Source organism: Acartia tonsa, chromosome 15 (assembly GCF_053477335.1).
Source record: "Acartia tonsa isolate MP-2025a chromosome 15, ASM5347733v1, whole genome shotgun sequence".
NCBI lineage: Eukaryota > Metazoa > Arthropoda > Copepoda > Calanoida > Acartiidae > Acartia > Acartia tonsa.
The window spans coordinates 2,911,161-2,929,262 of NC_137274.1; the positions used below are offsets into that span (position 1 = coordinate 2,911,161).

An 18,102-nucleotide genomic window follows, 5' to 3' on the forward strand; every position below is an offset into this window, starting at 1 on the left:
TTACCCTCATTGGCCCTTCCCACCTCTACCTGCTTTCTTTTGAATTAAGAACCTTTAGGCATTGCTAAATTTAATGTAAGCCTACCTTAAAGTTGTACTAAAAAAGCTTACATAAATTTGAAAGCAACCCTTATCAACTCCCCCCCCCCCCCAACCAACAACCTTCCCTATTAATTTCTACCTGCTTTCTTTGCAAAGAACGGTTTAGGAATCCCTAACTATTTATGTAAAGGTAGCTTAATCCCCTCCCTATTTTCGATGCCCCTACCTTATGAATCATCCCTTTTGATCCACTTCTCCAAGGGTATCTTATAAAAAATCCAAGGGTATCTTATCAAAAAAAGGTACCTTAACTAATCTTAAAAATAATAAGAAATAAAATTCTTTCTTAGGATGACAATTTGATGTTTTTCAACAAAACTTTGTGTGGATTATTTTTAATTTTACTATAACAGAAATAAAACTATAAGGATAGATCATATAGAACTAAAAGCTACTCTTTGTAATAAACATATAAAATTTGTTAACATGTGACTCTTTGTAGATTTTAATTTTAACATCTATATAGATGTTCATACATTTTAACAAAAAAGGATCATAGGTTCAACACTTGCCTATTTCTAATATTTGATTATATGTCATGTGTTTTACCTATACATGGTGCCTTTACCAAGCTAAGAAATCACTCTCTACAAAACGTTTTTTTAACCTTTCTTTATAAATCTAACAAACTTAAAGCTTAGAGGGGTTGTAGCTATTATGTATAACAAAGACAGGATGTGTGTGTGGGACTTGAATAGAAACTACTTAAAAACTAATGAAAGCTATACAATTTTTATGATTTTTAGGCTAAAAGAACAGTTAGCTGTTTTAAATAATAACCTTTAAAAAAATATTCTACAAAGAAAGTACAAAAGTATAGTATAATGAACCAATAGATATAGTAGATCTAGATGGTAAATCGGGCCCAATAATTTGTAAAACTTAATAAGGAATTTCCAAAGAGGTAACATTATCCCAAGAAAGTTAACTATTTAAAAATGACTTCTTATATATGTTATGCCATATGCTTTACATCATGCGAGGGAAGAAATTTTTTAACCATATGATTAACCCATTAGTGCCGAACCGGGTTTTAAAACCCGGTTCCAGAAAATGTAAAAAAAAACGGTTTCCGGCTTCATAATTGCATCATTCTCAGTATGAATCCCCCCTCTACTACCCTGGCTTTCATTTTCCCCTGGAGCAGGCAGTTTTGCTTACTTCCGTTTGCCGGTATAGATTAACAAAGTTTGAAAATCATGAAAATTCAAAATACCCCATCTAACTTTTTTGTTTTTATAGTAAAGTTGCTGATTTTTTTCGTTAAATCTAAAGTTTATTGACAAGTACATCTATTTGTGAATTCGATTTATTTAAATTATTATTTTTTATATGATTTTTTTATCGTTTTTTTACACCCTATATAAGCCCGGTTCGGCATTTCCATTTGGAGTCTGAAATTTTTATTACCCGGTTTCACTAATAGATCTTTTTTGACAACAACAACAAAACAGGGTTTTTTTACCCAAAATCGCCGGCTAAACACTAAATTTGAAATAAATCGCTTCGTATATTATGAGGTTATGTAGTTTTCAATTACGGATCGTATCAAAGTTCTAAAAAGTGTTCATCTCACTTTGGGCGTTCAAAAATTACATTTTTCAATTTTTGGTCGAAATAACCGGGTTTTTACTACAAAACCGGGTTTTAATGCCGGCGGAAACCGCCCAAAACGGGTAATAATGCCTGGTTGGTATTTATGGCCAGGCCGAACCGGGTTTTTTTGCAACTTTCCTGTGCACGCCACTAGAGCAAAACAAAAAAATTGGAATTCCGTTTTTACCATTATAAAGCTTCCCTGAGATTTTCAGCTCGATCGGTCCATAAAAGTGGCGCTCGGCACTAATGGGTTAACCAAAGCAAAGGCTTATCCTATGAAAGACTATTTATAGCTGATTCATTTTGCGAATGATATGAAAGGATAATTGCTCTTTCTAACCAAATTCTGTTTTCTTTCTAATTAATATATGGTAGATTGATCTTGGCTGAATTTGGGAGTATGTATCTAGATTATACCTTTTAATAATTCTTACTTGATAATTTCTTTATTGGTGTTCCTTTATTTCTTCAAAACTTAAATGACAGCTTTAAATGACTTATTTTTGATTACATTTTTTTACAGCAATGCTTCGCCTATCTATTATGAAGTGTTGATTTAGGGAAAAGAGAACACTGAAAACATTTTTTACTGTGCTAAGAAATTTGCTAATAAAACATCACATGTTTTAATTTAATAGAGAAAGAGGGGACAATGGGCTATTTATTACCAGCTTATACCAATAACGAAATTAATTCAAAAAAATCACGAACATTAACACTTGTATAGTGTCAGAACTGAATAATCAGAATATAAATGTATAAGAGTCGAAGCAAAATTATAAGTAAATTTGTTGAAAAACTGATTGATACAGAATAATGTTTATGGACATACTTACATTCTAAGGACTTGATTATAGAGTTGCTTTGCTTATAATATTGTTCCTTGTTGTCCCAGGTTTCAATATACCAAAAAGCAGATCAAAGGGATAATTAGATCACATAAAAAATTGTTGTTAAAAAAGTAGAAAAATGAACCTAGTAATAGTGTCTAACTTTTTATCTTTGTGACATAACAAAAATCGAAGGATGAGAGGGGAGGTGGGAAAGGAAACCTTTAAAAAGAGATGGATTTTTGTTACGTCACAAAGATAAAAAGTTAGACACTTTTACTAGGTTCAGAAAAATCAACATGTTTAAAATTGACGTACGGACATTCTTGTGATGATTATAGAGTGGCTATGCTTTCTAAATCGTACCTAACTACTACAGGAATCATCATGCAAAGTTTGAAATCAATAGGACAATTCTAACATGCCTAAATTAACGAATAATAGCTATCTACCTTGGACGGACTGACCCTAATTATAGAAAAGCCTCGCTTTTAAAAATCATCCTGTACAAAATATTTTGAAGCAATTCATATAGATCTAATATCTTTAGAGGGGTAGCCAAAAGATAGGGTGTATGTCTGTCTGTGTGTGTAGGACTGGACTAAGAACTGAACATGAAAACAGTTTTTAGTATCTTTAAAAGTTTTTTAAAGCAAGAATAAGTTTCCTTTTTTTAAAAATATAACTAATGGCATATAAGAAGCTTCCATGAAAAGAAACCTTCTCATTCCAGAAGCTAGCAAGATATTAAACTCCATTGATTATATTTCTTTTTTTATGACAATTGTATTTACCTTCACTTTTACTTTATTTATAAACTAGCGGCTACGCCCCTAGAGGCCTCTAGTGGCACTTTAGATGTTTTTATTTCTCCACATTACTTCTTTATTTTACGATAATTCTCTTTATGTTACGTTGAAGTCTCCCATATATTTTTAAAAATTTCGATTTTTTTGTCATTTCTCTTGGGAGGGTGGTTGTTCCCTCCCCCAAAATAGTTATAAACCTTCCCAGAAACCATGAGAATCTACCCTGTTAAGGAGAACCCGATCGGTACAGACACATAGACAAACAAACATCCTATTACTTTAGTATAAGGATTTTAGCGCATATGAAGGAACACAAATGAATATATCAATCAGTTAAATGTAGATGAAATCAGGGATCTAAAGGGATAAGACAATAGTAGATAAATTGATCCCCTTGATAAATATAAAAAAAAAGCTTGGACGTCCTTGTCCTGTACAATTAGTGGTTAAAACAGATGGATATTAAGATTAATGAACATACCAATTAAATTTCGAAAAAAGTCCCAAAAGTTATTAAGCTATTGAATAAGAAAATGTTATAATACAAATTTGAGGACTAATGTAATAATTTAGAAAGCCCAATGACCCCTCCCTCCCTGGATTGAATGAGAATTTGTACTTGCTTTCTACCTGACTTAACTAGAAAAGATACCTTTAATATGTTAAGTATACCTAAGTAATTTTATGTAACCCTAATTAAATAATTAAGAAATAAAATAAAAAATATGAAAGATAAGTATTAATTAGAGTAAAGTTTTTTTCGTCTACATAAATAGAAAAAAAAAGAAACATTATAAATAACTAAAAGTGTACTCATTATAATAAATTTTGAATTATGACTCTTTAAATGTAGAATGAAATGATTACATCTATTTTGTTGTTCATTAATTTTAACAAAAAAAAATAATTTGCAAATGTTTAGGACACCTGCCCATTTCCAATATTTGAATATGATTTGTGTTTTTTTTACATATATTGTGGGGGTTTAATTTACCATATTTTCTATTAAAAAAATCACCCTATAAAAAATATTTTTAAGTAACCATTCCTTATAATTAGAAAAATCAAAAAATATCTTTAAAGAGGCCTTAGATGGTTACTTGCTCACACCCCACCCGAAGGCGTGTTAGGTTAGAAAAAAAAACCCGCAGAAATGGTTTACACAGGACGTACTGGGACCTTATAGTGAGTTCAGAACATGCTTTTTCTAAATTGAGTTAGTACCTTCCCATAGTAGAAAATTTTAAAATTACTTTTGGTGATCAAATTTTACTTTTATTTTTAGACTACCTTCACCTAAACTCCTTTATTGTCTTATTTTGTCTTTCATGTTTATCATGAAAATTAACTCACATTACAGTTGAAATGACAGATATTGTAGCTTTCTAAAAAGGTCTCTATCATTTCTATCACAAAAATTACCATGAAAACAGACAATGCAGCATTCAAATAGGACCTAGTGCCAAGTAGAATCCATTGAGAATAAAATCCTAGCTGTTCCTTCTTGGCAGATATTTCAATTTTAAAATTTAAGGTGAAGATCACTAAATTTGCCTAATATACAAGGCAAATCTACCCTTGATACAGGGAGATTAGATACTTTTTTTTCTGTAAATCGCTAATGAGATCACTTTTTAAATCAAATAATATCTTAGTCATGTAAAATCAATGAAGCAGTTGTGATTTGACTCGAATCTGGTTAACTTGTCTATGTGATTTACTTGTTTTCTTAATAATCTCCAACATTAGGGCATAGAATACTTTACACAATGTGTATACACTTAGAATAGAGATATCCTCTGTCAATCAGCCAATAGGATAACGCTGGAAGAACAATCTGGCTATGTTATTGGTAGAAATGTGTATAGATTTTGGCTCAAAAGGGCAAAATTCTGTTTCATTCTGTTTGCATAATGAGTCACCTATAAATAGTTGCATTTCATATGACAAAGCTTTGCTTGGGTAAAACATATCTTGTAAAAATGTATTATCCTATATAATGTGAAACATATGATAAAACATATATAGTAAGTCAACTATGAATAGTTGAATTTCTTTGGATAAAGTTAGCTTTCTATAAATTATTTTGTTGAAATATTTCGTTGCTGTATTATATGATTTGATTGTACATAACAAAAAAAAAACCTGGTGTTTGTATGTTAGAATTTTTTTTAGTTTGACAGATTATAGGTCCAGTTTGGCCATCTAGATATACTTTATCTATTGGTCTAAGATAAGATTATACAGGTTATTTGATTTCTTGTCTGTATGATAATCCAGGCTTAATTGATTTAATATTGTGTTTTGAAGTATTTCTATAATATAAAAGTGCTAAGTGATAATTTGTAATCAATCTGTTTCTTTTAGAAGCTTTTCTAAATTAAATTTGTTTAATATAATGGAAGTCTAATTCTATTTGTACCAAATGTACCTTTGCTCACTATGAATTAAAGTATGTCTACTACTCTGTTGTGGTAAGGTTTCCTTCGAGGTATTGTTTCTTCTTTCATTTTCTCTTCTGCTTTACGCTGTTGTAAAGCTTATACTTAAAGGGACTGTGAACGTAAATTTTTCTCATCTTAATATCAAATCTTAACATTATCTCATTCATAATATCTCACAGATAGAGCAAAACGCGCTTTTGTTTGCTTAAAAAACGGCTTTTTCCGACGATTTTTATAAGGTACGGGGAAAGGAAGAAATTTTCCGTATTATATAAAATGTGCATTAAATTGCTTTTTTCTCCCATTATAGCTAAAATTAAACTTTTTCCACATAGTTCTAGATTTTTCCTAACAGTTAAGCTGGCTTTTAACATAATCCTTGCTTTAATCCAATGTATAGTTACTTAGAAATTGATAAAATAAGCAATATTTTTTTATTGAAAACCAAATACAATAACAAAGCCAGAAACAGGTTTTTTATTAGTATCCAATTAACTTTAAATGGCCCATCTCTCGCCCACCTTTAATTACAAATTTGTAAATAATAAAGACGCAATATTTCTTTATAAACAGTCTGATAAAAGTGTAAACTAATTCTCCAAAGTGGGTTATTTATTGTTCAACACAATAAAAAAGGATATTATTATTTTATATAACCTATGAGATTCAACCCTTTGTAGACAGTGAGGTATTTTTTTGTCAATAATACGAATTTAAAATACGTCTTTATTACCTAATTACTACGTTATAAAAAAAACGAATTGGCAATTTTATAGCATAAAATAAATCCTTAACAGTAAGTAAATTGTTTCAACTATACATGACAAGTTAAATATCCCTACAAACATTATAAGAAACAAAACCGTTCAGATTTTCCCTTGTTTTTTCCTTTTTCCCTCTCAAAATACCATAAAATCAAGGCATTATTCTGGATATTTTTGTGAATAGGACATTTTTGGTTGATCAGTGTAGTGAAATGTGCTTAGTAAATGTTAAGATTTGATAATCAGATGCGAAATTTTTACGTTCACACTCCCTTTTAATAAAAACTTGCTGCCTAGGTTGGACCTAAGGTTTGTGCTGAGTGGTAATATGATCATAACTATTGATGAAGGAGAAGGATTCTTCTTATCTTAGTTCTTCAGACATCCAAAAATCCATTTCCCTGTTCTAACTGTTTGGTACCAATCAGAGATTTTGAAGATTAACTCCTTAAGGTTGATGAATATAAGCCAAGAACTTTTGGTCTGTTACATTAAGTTTACTGAAGATCTCAAGCTAGCTAAACATATTGCCAAATCCTAAGCTTCCCTATAAGCAAGGATTATGAATAGGGGTTTGTACCAAACAGTATAGTATATCTAGATGAACTGAACTGAACCCACAATCTGATTTATCTATCCTAAAAAATACAACATTAATACAATATTCATAGTTGATATATTATTATATATCCTTTGTCTATATTTTACATTATATGTGGGAATACATTTTTAAAGGATATGATATTACCAAGCAAAGCAAAGCAGTGCAACTTTTTATAGCTGACTCATTATGCAAACAAAATGAAAACTTTTTGCTCTTTTGAGTCAAAATCTGTACACATCTCTACCAAAAACATAGCAAGATTGTTCTTCCAGTGTTATCCTATTGGCTGATTGACAGAGGTGTTCTCTAGATATCTCTATTCTAAGTGTATACACATTATGTGGGATGGGAGACCAGGTACGTGCATGCCGTCCATCCTGCACCGTGCATCAATGACCCTGGCAGCTACACCAGAAGAGTCCTACTGTGCTGGAAAGGTCCCAGGGTAGATGCCAGACTGAATTCTGGTCACTTCCCCCCAGTCCAGGGGGTTTGGGTGGGGCTAACAATCCCTCCCTAGAAAAAACCTGCTTATGTTCAACCCGCACAAAGTAATGACCAATTTAACTTTGGGCTTGGGAACGAAGTAGAGGTTGGAAACAACAATATGATGTTTGGCTAGGAAACCGCTAACGGACCAGTCAGGCGGATGATTCTGAATTCCCGCAGACCAGCAAAAATATGCACCTGGAATGTTCGGACAATGTTTCAGTCAGGCCAGACAGAAAACATTTGCCGAGAATTGCTTAAAGCCAAGGTTGACATCCTGGCTATCACCGAATCAAGGTGGACAAACAATGGAGAGTTTAAACATCATTCTGGCTTGAAAATACTATACTCAGGTCATATGAATGAGGATCTAGGCCATAATCAAGGGGTGGCTCTTATGCTGACCAAGCAAGCAGAGCAGGCCATGATCAGTTGGCAACCCCATGGTCCTAGAATTATGGAGGCTTATTTCAAATCCTCAGTTAAAAACATCAAACTGAGAATTATAGTAGCATATGCTCCTACAGAACAAGCAAATACAGAGGTCAAAAACGAATTTTATGACCAGCTTGACTCTGTATTTAAAAATGGTCATAAAGAAAAGGATCTGACCATGCTCCTAGGAGATTTCAATGCTCAAGTGGGGAGTAATAATGAGAATTTAGAAGAAGTTATGGGCAGATATGGCCTAGGCTTAAGTAATGGCAAGGAAAATGACAATGGTGATAGACTTGTAAGTTTTTGTACTGAAAACAAACTTGTCATTGGTGGAACCATCTTTAAACACAAGAAGATTCATACTGCCACCTGGAGATCACCAAATCAAAGAACCTTTAACCAGATAGACCACATTTGTATATCTAGACGCTTTAAAGGTTCTCTCCTTGATGTCAGGGTTGAAAGAGGACCTGATGTTAATTCAGACCATTATCTTCTATCTTCTAAAGTTCGGCTTAGATTTAAAAAGCAGGACACAAAGCCTAACCCCAGGAAGAAATATAATTTAATAACCCTCCAAAACTCTGAAAAGTTGCAAGAGTTTAAGCTCACTCTAAAGAATAGATTTGAGTTGCTGACTCTTCAAGAGGAAGATGGAGTGGAAGATATTTGGCAAGGTATCAAAAACGGTTATAATGATACCAGCCAAGAAAAATTAGGGTTCAAAAAGGCTAACCAAAAGCCATGGATTACTCAAAGATCCATTGATCTCATGGATCAAAGAAGAGAGGTAAGACAAAAGACACTCTCTAGAAACTCTCCAGAAGATAAAGACCTGTATAAGAGGCTCAGCAGGGAAATCCAAAAAAGTGTCAGAATTGACAAAAAAGAACACTTGGAAAACCTTGCCTTGCAAGCAGAAAATGCTGCTAATCAAAATAGAATGAAAGATGTCTATGAGATTACTAAGAGCATTGCAGGCAAAGTACACAAATCAGGATCACACATCAGAGACAAGGATGGTTCACTCCTTAAAACTGATGAGGATATTCTAAATAGATGGGCAGAACATTTCACTGAACTGCTGAATCTTCCAGTTCCAGAGGAAGAAACTGAGATTCCACCCTCAGATGCACTTGACATTGACTGTCGAGCGCCAAATCTATTGGAAATCAAAGAGGCCATTAAAAGTTTGAAAAATAACAAGGCCGCAGGACCTGATAACATTCCAGCTGAGGTCATGAAAGCAGACCTAGACACATCTGCTGAGGCATTCCTACCTTTGATCACTAAGATATGGAATGATGAGTTATGCCCAGAGGACTGGAAAAATGGACATATCTCAATACTGGCCAAAAAAGGAGACTTGACCCAATGTGGAAACTACAGAGGGATAATGCTTCTTTCAGTACCTGGCCGTATCCTTAGTAAGATTCTTCTTAATAGAATAAAGAAGAAGGTTAATGAAAAGCTAAGACCTAATCAGGCTGGATTTAGACCAAACCGTTCCACTATTGATCAGATAACCTCTCTAAGAATCATCATAGAGCAATCCAAGGAATGGAACTCTGAGCTTTTTGTAAACTTTATGGACTACAAAAAAGCATTTGATTCTTTAGACAGGAAATCACTCTGGAAAATCTGCCGACACTATGGCATTCCAGAAAAGATAATCAATATCATTAAAGCTATCTATCATAAAGGAGGTGGAAATGTTATGTATAAAGGTAAACTATCAACCTTTTTTGAGATTGTAACAGGTGTCAGACAAGGATGCCTTCTCTCTCCCTTCCTTTTCCTCCTTGCCATTGACTGGATCATGAAGAACTGTGAAAGCAATGATGGCATTTGCTGGCAGTTATTTGGCAATCCCAAATATTTGGGAGATCTGGACTTTGCTGATGATATTGCTTTGTTAACAAGCAATAGAAGTCAAATGCAAAGAAGGACTAACATGATAGCTGAAACTTCCAAGAAAGTTGGACTTGAAATAAATGTTCCAAAAACTAAAATACTTAGATTAAATGCAAACTCCCAAGAACCAATAACTATTGGAAACCAAATTCTTGAGGATGTTAACTGCTTTGAGTATCTTGGAAGTAAAATTGATGAAGCTGGAGGCACTTTGACAGATGTTAAAGCTAGAATTAACAAATCTAGAACAGCCTTTGCCAGATTGAACAAAGTTTGGAATTCCAACAACATCTCCATAAAGACCAAGTTAAGACTTTTCAAGTCAAATGTTCTGTCTGTTTTGCTGTATGGGGCCGAAACTTGGTTCCTAAACACAGCAGTGGTCTCCAAGCTTCAGACATATGTCAACAAATGTCTTAGGAGAATCCACAAGTTCTTTTGGCCAAACAAGATCACAAATGCTGAGCTTTTAGAGCGCAGTGATATGTCAGACATCAAACTGACAATAAAACAGAGAAAATGGAGATGGTTGGGGCACACTCTAAGGAAAGGGCATGATGATTTAACCTATCAAGCCTTGACTTGGGACCCCTTCACGGGAAAAAGGAAACCAGGTAGACCAAAAACAACCTGGAGGAGGGAATTCCTTGAAGAACTGAGTAAAAAGAATTTTTCATCTTTCAGTGAAGCCTCTACTGAGGCCCAATTCAAAGATAAATGGAGAACCATTGTGCGTGGCCTATGCTCTGGAAAGAAGAGATAAATAGCGATGATGATGACACATTATGTAAAGAATTCTATGCCCTAATGTTGGAGATTATTAAGAAAACACGTAAGACACATAGACAAGTTAACCAGATTTGAGTCATATCACAACTGCTTCATTGATTTTACATGACTAAGATATTATTTGATTTAAAAAGTGTCCTCATAAGCGCAATTTACAGAAAAAAATTATCTAATCTCCCTGTATTAAAGGTAGATTTGCCTTCTATATTAGGCAAATTTAGTGATTTTCACCTTAAATCTTAAAACTGAAATATCTGCCAAGAAGGAACAGCTAGGATTTTATTCTCAATGGATTCTACTTGTCACTAGGTCATATTTGAATGCTGCATTGTCCGTTTTCATGGTAATTTTTGTTTATCCTTTATTTGGTTAAGGCAGGGTGTGCACAGGAAAAAGTTGAAATATAAAATTAGTTATTTTAGAGTAAATTACATGTATCTTCATGTAAATCTCTCTAATTTTGCTCCAAATTGACCAAATTGGACAGTTAAGGTGCCTAAACCTATCTACATTCAATGGACAATCCAAATCCACACTTTTTGAGACTTTATAAGTCACCAGGAGAAGCCCAAAATGTAATATCAAAGAAACGAAGGTAATTTAACTTTAATTAAAAATCACTTTAAAGGCATTTTTAATAATGTAAAAGGTGTTTTAGGGTACAAGAAACTCAAAATTAATTATGATTTATTATTTTTAAAAACCTCAGTACTAGTTTAGAGTACCTAATAATGTATATTAACAAAAAAAATGTGGCCTAAGAATAAAATTTTTGTTTTATTATATGAGAGATCATCCATGAAAGTCTATTAATTACTTTGTTTTCTTAGTTAAGGTGGCAAAAACTAATTTTGTTTCATAAGATTATAAAAAATTTAAAAGGCAAATCAACTATTCTTAGAAAAAATAACTAGAATTAAAAGATTACATTTGTAAACTGCTTGGAAATGCTTAAAATTCTAACCAATTTTTGGTTTATTTTCAATGATTATGTCCATTTTTCTTGAGATATGTTTCTATTTATTCAAAATATCAGATGATTGTGTTTTATTGACTTTCTAATTACAAAGTGACAACTTTATACACCATAACTTACCTTAAAATCCTTGCTAAAGTCGATTGAATTTCAATTTATTTTAAAAAACATAAAATATTTTTTCCTTTAGCAATTTTAAAATCACTTCAGCATGCTCCTTTTGGCTTATATAGTCTCAAAAAGTGTATATTTGGATTGTCCATTGAATGTAGATAGTTTTAGGCACCTTAACTGTCCAATTTGGTCAATTTGGAACAATATTAGAGAGATTTACATGAAGATACATGTAATTTACTCTAAAATAACTAATTTTATATTTCAACTTTTTCCTGTGCACACCCTGCCTTAACCAAATAAAGGATAAACAAAAATTACCATGAAAACGGACAATGCAGCATTCAAATATGACCTAGTGACAAGTAGAATCCATTGAGAATAAAATCCTACATGAAGATACTTGTAATTTTCACTAAAATAACTAATTTTATATTTCAACTTTTTGCTGTGTAAAAGATGATTTTATAGCAATACTTTGAAATAAGATATCTCAAAAAGTATGAGAGCTAGAAAAATGTTAGAGACCTTTTTAGAAAGCTCCAATATCTGTCATTTCAACTATAATGTGAGCGAATTTGTATGATAAACATGAGAGACAAAAGAAGACAATAAATCAGGTTAGATGAAGGTAGTCTAAAAATAAAAGTAAAATTTGATCACCAAAAGTAATTTTAAAATTTTCTACTATGGGAAGGTACTAACTCAATTTAGGGAAAGCATGTTCTGAACTCACCATAAGGTCCCAGTACATCCTGTGTAAACCGTTTCTGCGGGGGGTTTTTTCTAACCTAACACGCCTTTGGGTGGGGTGTGTGCTATTATGTATAACACAGATAGGATGTATGTGGCCAAATTTACAAGGGACCGTGCTCAAAACCTTAAAAAAGATAGGAATATTTTTTTTAAAATTCTAGTTAAAAAAACAATTGGCTGTTTTAAGACATAACCAAAAAGGTACTCCTGTATCAAACCTGCTTTTTCTTGACAGAACTTAATGTAACTAAGAACAAAATAGGAACCCCTAGTAAACTTCATAAGGTACCTTAAAGCTTCCCTAAGTCTTAATTAACATTACTACATTTAGGAATACTTAACAATAACTTAGAAACTTCATAGGGATACTTAACTAAAATCTTACATAAGCCTGACATAAGAAAATACCATTAGGAACACTTATCTTCGTTCGTGATTCCCACTAATATAACCATCCAAAAATTATGAGTAACAAAAAAAAATTATAAAATCTATAGAGAACAAAACATAAACATTTTTTAATAATTCATTGAGAAATAAGGGCTGCAGATGCTAAAAAATACTTTTTCAAGGGTCATACTGTAATTTATTTTTGATAGGCTATATATTAACCCTAAAAATTAAAAGTCATTATTGTGATTTTAATGATAAGGATTTTAATTTAAAACTTAAATATCTCTGAAGAAGGGGAAAGAACGATTTAACTGTAAATGAAAACATGAAATATAGGCCTTAATTTTATTGCCACACTTTGCGGATTCTTGCGGAGAGTTGTGGGAAGTATAATTTGCCTCTGCATTGAGGTGATATTTAAACTTTATGTATAAATTTTTTAGGCGTTTCATAAGAAAACTTATTTAATCCAATTTTGTGAGAAAAATTAAGTTTCTGCAGTTTACCCCCCTGAAGCCCCCTGCAATTAATTTCTATATAAATGCTCAAAATAATAGTTTCAAACTCAAATTACAAACAGGTACCAAAATTACTACAAACTTTTTGAAAGTTTTGAACACTACAAAAATAATTAATTCATAGATTCCGCAACTCTGTCTAGGGGACTTATTTTAATAATTTAATTTCTATTATGAGCAATAGAAATCTTTCAAAATTTTCATTGTACATTCAATGTCATTTTGAAATGCCTAGAACTTTTTTGTTATTGAAGCTGAAGGCTTTAAATTTGGGAAACTGGGTCTACTTGTGGCCGGCAGTCTTTTAGCATTTAAAGCCTTGTATTTCTTGCAGGCTTTCTTTAATATTAGAGAGATTTAATATATGAAAATACTTTTATTTTTCTCTAAATTACCCAATTTAAAGTTTGCTGATAATAAAAAAAATATACATCAATACTTTGAACAAAAATTAGAAATATTATTAGAGCTAGAAAAATATTAGAGACTATTTTAGAAAGCTCCAATATATATCTAGTCTTCTGGAATATTAACAATTTTGCATGATAAGCATGAATGACAAAATAAGACAGTAAAGAAGGTTAGGTTGAGGTACTCCAAAGAAAAAAGTGAAATTTGATCACCAAAGTAACAAGAAAACTTGTCTTGAACTCATCTTTTTTTTTCTAACATAACACATGTTCATGATGTGCCATGAATTTGAAATGACATTGAATTACCAAAAGACAAAGGGACAAACAAAATTATGTAGAATGAATTGTCCAGCAATTTTCAACAGACAACCAAGTATTTATATAGGTCCTCCATATTTTACTAAAAAGTAAAGCTATTTAAAGCTGAAATAGAAGCTAGGAGATTTCCTCAGAGCCGCACAGACAGTCAGACTGAAAAAGGAAATTTTAAAATCACTGATAAAAAAGTATACAATAGATTTAATTCTAATGCCTTATAGTTTAGTTACCTTCTTTCACTATCATCATATCCATCTCTTTGAATTTCTTTGAATTGGTAATGGATGATGCCATCTTTCCAGCGATAACTAGCATTCCTAAAGCATTGAAAGATTAACTTTATTGATTTATTTTGTTTGAAAATATTTGAGTAATGTATACGTATATATGAAAAATTCTAATTAGGTTAAATAATATCCAACTAACAATTAACCCTTTAATTAAAATATCAGTTAAGAAGTCATAAAAGTACATGACAATGCGTCTGTTTAATGGAAAAGGTACCCTTACTCTTATTATTGTCACATGCCTAACATAGCAGTAGTAGGTACTATCTTTAATATCATTTGTATAATGAAGTTTGTTCTAGTCAGATATCAAGGTGACATGTTTTACACGCTGAGAGGTTATTACCTGATCATGCTATCTCCAGTATCATAATCAAAACTTTCATCATCTGTAACTAAATTAAATATGTTTGCTTTAAAACAAAAAATTTTTGTTTTTTATATGGCTCTTGTGGCTGCTTGGTTGGATAAATCCAAAAAAAGGACCCTTACATTATTATCTTTAAAATATAATTTGCCTAAAATAGTTTCTACCAAAAGTTTTGTTGTAATTTTTTTAGCCATATTCATTATTTGAAGCTAGATTCAATGATGGTTTTGTTACTTGAGCATCCAAGAAATCCTAAATACTTTATCATTTAGTATATCATATTCATACCTTGTCCATTTGATGTACAATTGTAAAAAATATAAGGTTGTAATACCCAAATTTATGTCAATGTCCCTTAGTTCTAGCCCTCACAGAAAATGATATAGAAAAACTGGATTATGTTTGTGTCAGGAATTCAAGAAGCTTTTGATTAACATATTATTATTAACCATCTCCATTAGAGACTTAACTAGAAGAAAGCTTTAGAAATTGATCTAGCACCCCAACCAATAAGCAAATCTAAATGAAACTTGATGGAAGAAAAAATGTAGAAACTAGAAAGTAGAATGTTAACTTATTCAATCCCTGAAAATTTCAGCCATCTATCTTCAATTTGAGTTTAAAAAATCACTAAAACTTTAAAATCTAGGAATTGATCTAGCATCCCAACCAATAAGCAAATCATAATGAAACTTGCAAAAATATGTAGAATGTGAACTTGTTAAATCCAATAAATTGTTGAAAATTCCTGTTGTCTATCTTCAAAAAGAAAATTACAAAAAATGTGTGGGTCTTACTATATATTGATAAACAAAGAAAGAATTTTATCATCAGCTGTAATCAAAGTTTTTTTATATTAGGGCTTATACCTTTAACTGAATAGTAACTGACAAGGCATCCTAATAATGATTTTATTAATATTTTTTAAGGTTTGCTAAGCAGTTTTTCAGGCAAATTGGAGTCACATGATATCTACCTAAAATTCTATAAATGTGTTGGGTAAAGAATATTTTTCCAATAGAGCTAGGACTCAAGCTGTGGTGTCAAGGGGTGATAAATGAATTTGTTGTTCAATGTTTTGATGATATTGTAATTACAAAAGCATTAACTGGATGAACAACCACTGTAGGGTTTATGTTGCAAAATTTTAATTGATTAATTACCTTGAGGTTTAGAACCTTGATTAGAACCAAGCACAGTGGTACCTAAAATATAAAATCTGTACTAATAATTTTAGATCTTAAAAGATAAGACAATGGACAATAAATTGTGTACTTCTCTGTATTACAAACAAAATGACCACTTCAATATGTATATTAGTATTATTGAATGAAAAGTTTATCCAATAATTTCTGTAAGAACTTGTTGTTAATTTTACTAGTTAAATTTGCATAAACCCTTATCAGTTAGGGGGGGGGGGGCGTGAAGCTTTTGTTATATGTCTACATAACATAACAAAATTTCAAAAAGATCCTTCGCTGTTTTCCCACTGCAGCGGCTGGCAGCTGGCAAGTACAGCTGCAGTCACCAAACTTTATGTTATACAAAATTTACAAAAAACGAATAAATATTTTCTGAAAAAAATGTTTTTCTAGATTCCAAAATAAGGAAATGTCATCCATTTAAAATTTTTAAGTAAAAAAGGTCCTAAAAACAAAGGTTATTAAATAAAAGGCCGAAGGATTCGAAAATTGACTTTGACTCACTTACAGTTGGAAAATCATAATCAAAGAGGGGACATGCACAAAATGTTTTAGCCCTCTAGCTGTAATAGGAGCTGAGATGATTGGGGGGGGAGACAAATGAAGATGCAGCCCGATTGTTAAGGGTTAAGGTTTGCTTAGCAGATTTTTAGGCAAATTGGAGTTAGAGGTCACATGATATCTACCTAAAATTCTATAAAAGTGATAGGTAAAGAATATTTCTCCCAAATTTCTCAAATTGTGGTGTCAAGGGGTGGTAAATGAATCTGTTGTTCAATGTTTTGATAATATTTTAATTACGAAAGCATTAACTGGATGAACCACCACTGTAGGGTTTATAGTGTAAAATTTTGATTTATTGTTTAATTACCTTGAGGTTCAGATCTTTTCTTACATGCAAGTACAGTTGTTCCTGAAATACAATATCTGTAAAATTGAGATCACACTAAATATTTGAATGCATGAGATCTCAAGAGTTAAGACAACTAACAATAAATTGTGTAATTCTCCATATTATAAACAAAATTACCCCTTTTATATATTAGTATTATTGAATGAATAGATTATCCAATTTTTACTGTAAGAAATTGTTGAAAAATTTTTAAAGCGTCTGAATGAGAAACTTTGCTTTTAAAACTTTGTATACCAGGATAACTTAGAGTCTAGTGTCCCATTCTTCCCTATAAAATCTAATTATTAATTTACACATTCTAAAAATAATAATTTAAAGCTGTTATAGAAAATAATTATTTAGTAGCAAGCTGATTTTAAAATATAAACTGTACCCCTTGGCTTGCATAGAGGGACTCTGTATTTGAAGGTTGAAGAGACAGAAATATAGCATAAAAACCATATTGGGACCTCAATGAATTTTACCCAAATTAGTTCAGTGGTTACAGACTGCTAAAAAGCCACTTTATGTTATAGGTTTAAATTGTCCTATTGTTTAAATAATTGATTAAATTTGATTTCTTAGTAAACTAAAATAAACTATTTAATATTTGTTATTTGTTGTTAGAACCACATTACAATTTGTTAATCTTTTGTTTCTAAAGATGTTCCAATCTTTGTTTCTAACATAAAAACATTAAAACCTACCTTGACTTAAAATTACACAAATGATGCTTACCCACAAAGTGGATAAGTACATTTTGTTGGCTCTGGAATTAAATATATTTTTAATATTATAATTCATCATTATCATAATTGTATAAATATATAATGCTCCAATAAACTCCCATTGACCAAAAACTTTATTCTATTTTTTTTATAAAATGAATTTAGTTTCTAATTTCATGTTGATATTTGAATTATATGTAGTACAAATAAATTTAAAGATTATTTGTTGAAATTAAGAATGAATTTATTGGAGAAAGTTATTTTATTTTTATGCAAAATTAAATTAAATTCTAAATGCTCAGAATAAAAATTTTTAAAATCAGACTATAAACATCAATCATATGGGGGTATAA

General features: G+C 31.4%; 1 protein-coding gene across 1 annotated transcript in view; it reads right to left on the minus strand.

The window, feature by feature from the left end:
- The window catches only part of LOC145307371 (uncharacterized), an 86,117-nt gene extending 68,331 nt beyond the window's left edge, over positions 1-17,786 (minus strand). The window contains exons 1-5 of the mRNA XM_080149755.1: positions 17,729-17,786; positions 17,001-17,042; positions 16,091-16,132; positions 14,904-14,952; positions 14,501-14,587 (exon numbers count right to left, since the gene is read on the minus strand). Of these exons, the coding sequence (XP_080005881.1) occupies positions 14,501-14,587; positions 14,904-14,952; positions 16,091-16,132; positions 17,001-17,042; positions 17,729-17,780 (272 nt within the window). The 5' untranslated portion in view covers positions 17,781-17,786. The remainder of the gene's footprint in view (positions 1-14,500; positions 14,588-14,903; positions 14,953-16,090; positions 16,133-17,000; positions 17,043-17,728) is intronic.
- Positions 17,787-18,102: the final 316 nt, after the last annotated feature.